The sequence below is a fragment of the Loa loa genome (assembly GCF_000183805.2).
Source record: "Loa loa unplaced genomic scaffold supercont3.254, whole genome shotgun sequence".
Taxonomy (NCBI): Eukaryota; Metazoa; Nematoda; class Chromadorea; order Rhabditida; family Onchocercidae; genus Loa; species Loa loa.
The window spans coordinates 81,936-84,782 of record NW_018108434.1 but is presented as its reverse complement, the minus strand read 5'-3'; the positions used below and the strand labels follow the sequence as shown (position 1 = coordinate 84,782).

Genomic DNA, 2,847 nt, shown 5'->3' with positions numbered 1-2,847 from the left:
AAAAAAATTCGTTTTCTATTTCGAAATTCTTTTTTTCCACTTTTATAACGAATTACAAATGTGAAATTAGGTTTAATAATATTACAAATTGCAATTTGTCATCAAGCAATCAAAGGATCTTTTAGGAAGAAGAAGATAGTTATAGAAAAGGAATTTGATGTAAGGTTGACAAAAATTGTTCCTCTTCGTTATCGAAATAATCGACAAAATGAAAATGTCAAAGTTCAAGCTGGGCAATAATTAATTAGAACTGAATAAAGTCGAAAAAACAACCCCTCATTTTCTCAAAAAATTGTGTGCACAAAATCTTTGACAAAGACCTAAGATATTAGGATAAGGGACCATTTGTTTACTGATAATTGAGAAAGCGAGCATTTTGCATTCCCTTATCATTTTAAAACAAATTATGACCTTAAACAGTGTATTGCGGAACCAGTGTTTTATAACTTTTTCCGGAAGTTGCGCCTTTACAGACATTTCCTTGATTTGTTGTTCACTGGGTGAATTATTGATGTCAAAATACTGCCGCAAAATTTTCAGCTGATCATCAGTGATGCGTGTTCGAGCTCTTTTAGCTGGTGATGCACTTGGGATTGCTAAAGAACAGAAGATCAAAAAGAAAATTAAAAAAAAAATGAAAAACATGGAAAGATGGGAGATAAACAAATGAACACAAGCCTAATTGTTAAAGCAATCTCATTCTGCGGCTCGAAGCTTTAAACATACCATGTGATATACTCGTGGCAGCATTCTGTGGTACGGAAAAAAGTGGATTTGCAAAAAAATCAGGTGGCATCAGCGGCACGAAAGGATTTGGCATGAACGGGAAACCAAGCATACTCATCATCGCTAACTGACTATTCAAATCGGGTGAATCCTTAGATGTCGATGGCCGAGGTGTAGCACCAGCTGAACTAGACCGCGTGTCCTCCTTCAGCTTTTTCGCCTAAATTTGAATGATTTAAAATAAAATTGAAAATCCACAAAATTTCTTTGGACTTTTAGTACATCCCAATTTAATTCATTAGTAATCATCTCCAGATAGAATCTCGTATCGTGATTTGTTCCAGTAAAACAACTCTTGAATTTGCGTTTTACTAAAGACCTATTATCCAAATGATGAAGATCGTCTTTGCATACATCGAAAACTTCTGTTTCCTGGAAAAGCAAAAGGACCCTTCCTTTGCATGAAAGAACTTTTCCTTAGAAAACTATAGAGAAATTGGAATTTCCAAAACTATCATGCTATATGATATTATGCAATTCTTAAATCATACTCAAGCCCTCTGTAGATTTGAAAGTTATGGAATGATGCATAGATTCCTACCCCGAGTGCACACTTATCATCCTCGGTTGTAGTTGAAACCTGACTGAATAAACACCCATTATCAGTGTTTAGTTCAGTGTCGTAACTACTACTCAGTGGTAGTTCATCTTTTCCCAATGTTCTCTTTTTACTTTCAGATACTGCAACCGGTGTCGTGGGAGGTACCGTGATACTTTGTTGTTCAACACTCAAATCGCTCTCGTCATTCTCCTTTTCTTCGCTTTCATCCAACGCTTCATGCAATCGTCTGGCAAAATTTTCAACCTCTATTATCGGCACGACATTTGCGTGAACCTGAAATAAGTAAACGGTTGTAACTGATATTTCACATCAAAAGTTCATATGATAACTATATATTTTTTAATACTATGCGAAAATGAATAGTAAACCATAAGGGATGGTATCAGGAAGTGACCAGACATCAAGAATAACTATCAAGGAACCAGTTGTGAAAGCGGACGAATCCAGAAATACGAAGACTTGATGCTGAAAGACGATGACTGAATAATGATCAAAACTCCTCTACTTCTTCATAATGAGCTTTGAGTATCCAGATATTGCTAAAAATTTTGTTGCACTCTGTGCATTCGGCACGGCTTGAATTCCGAATCGCTTCATCCGATAGTGTGTCCAATTTGCGCCGTGGTTGCTCTAGACCTTCATTATATTGCATCACCACATCGAAACCTGGAAAGTCTGTGCTTGAAGTCAGTAACGCTTCTAAAATTTGGTTACTAGAAATTCGTTATTGCCGAACTTATTCATCTTACGAAAAGCTAAGGAGGTGGGAATTAGGTATTCAGCAAAAAAAGAGAATATGAAAATGCCAATAACAAATTAATGCATATTCTATGGAAAATAACTCCAGCTAAAAAGCAACTCCGCTAACCATAAGCTTCAAGCATCTTGCGAAAAGCAGCGCCAGTACGAGGAGTTCGTTCATCATCAACGGACGTGATGGACTGTTCGCTGGTTGCTTTTGATGATGTTGCAGCACTATCGGTTGAAATCGGTAACTGTCCTGTAAGATATCTTTTAGTTAAGTAAGACATATCCATTTGGTTCAATAAAAACAATCTCAGAGGCTGTACAATTCAAGCTTGAAATGAACTAAAGAAATGTTTAGTTACACGCGAACAGAACGAACAGAAACTTGAAAAATAACATGGAGAAATAGATCTGGAATAATTTGAAATTCGTTTATTAATGACGACTTGCTTGATCCAGAAAATTCAGATAGAATGGGTGAAATCATAGAGGGACAATCATTTCAAATTCTATCAGAATTTGAATGAAAAAATCTAAAATAGATGGAGAAAACAGTAAACATTGTTACATATACATGTTCATTCATTGACAGATTTTATATCATATGACGAAAGAGCCAGAAAACGCAAGAAAAGAGGATTTTAACCGGATTGTGCGGCATCTCAGGATTTTCCCGCCCATTAATTAAAGAAAGGAAATCAGTGAAGACGGACCTGGTAATTCCAATCTGGGCAATCAGCTGAAACTAACGT

The 2,847-nt window shown here is 36.1% G+C and overlaps 1 protein-coding gene across 1 annotated transcript in view; it reads right to left on the bottom strand.

Annotated features, from left to right (window-relative positions):
* Positions 1–2,847, bottom strand: part of LOAG_18304 (homeobox domain-containing protein) — a gene marked incomplete at both ends in the record, with an annotated part of 13,237 nt that overhangs the window by 5,595 nt on the left and 4,795 nt on the right. Inside the window, 5 exons of the mRNA XM_020450966.1 lie at positions 412–596; positions 727–946; positions 1,328–1,621; positions 1,854–2,047; positions 2,217–2,348. Of these exons, the coding sequence (XP_020305301.1) occupies positions 412–596; positions 727–946; positions 1,328–1,621; positions 1,854–2,047; positions 2,217–2,348 (1,025 nt within the window). The remainder of the gene's footprint in view (positions 1–411; positions 597–726; positions 947–1,327; positions 1,622–1,853; positions 2,048–2,216; positions 2,349–2,847) is intronic.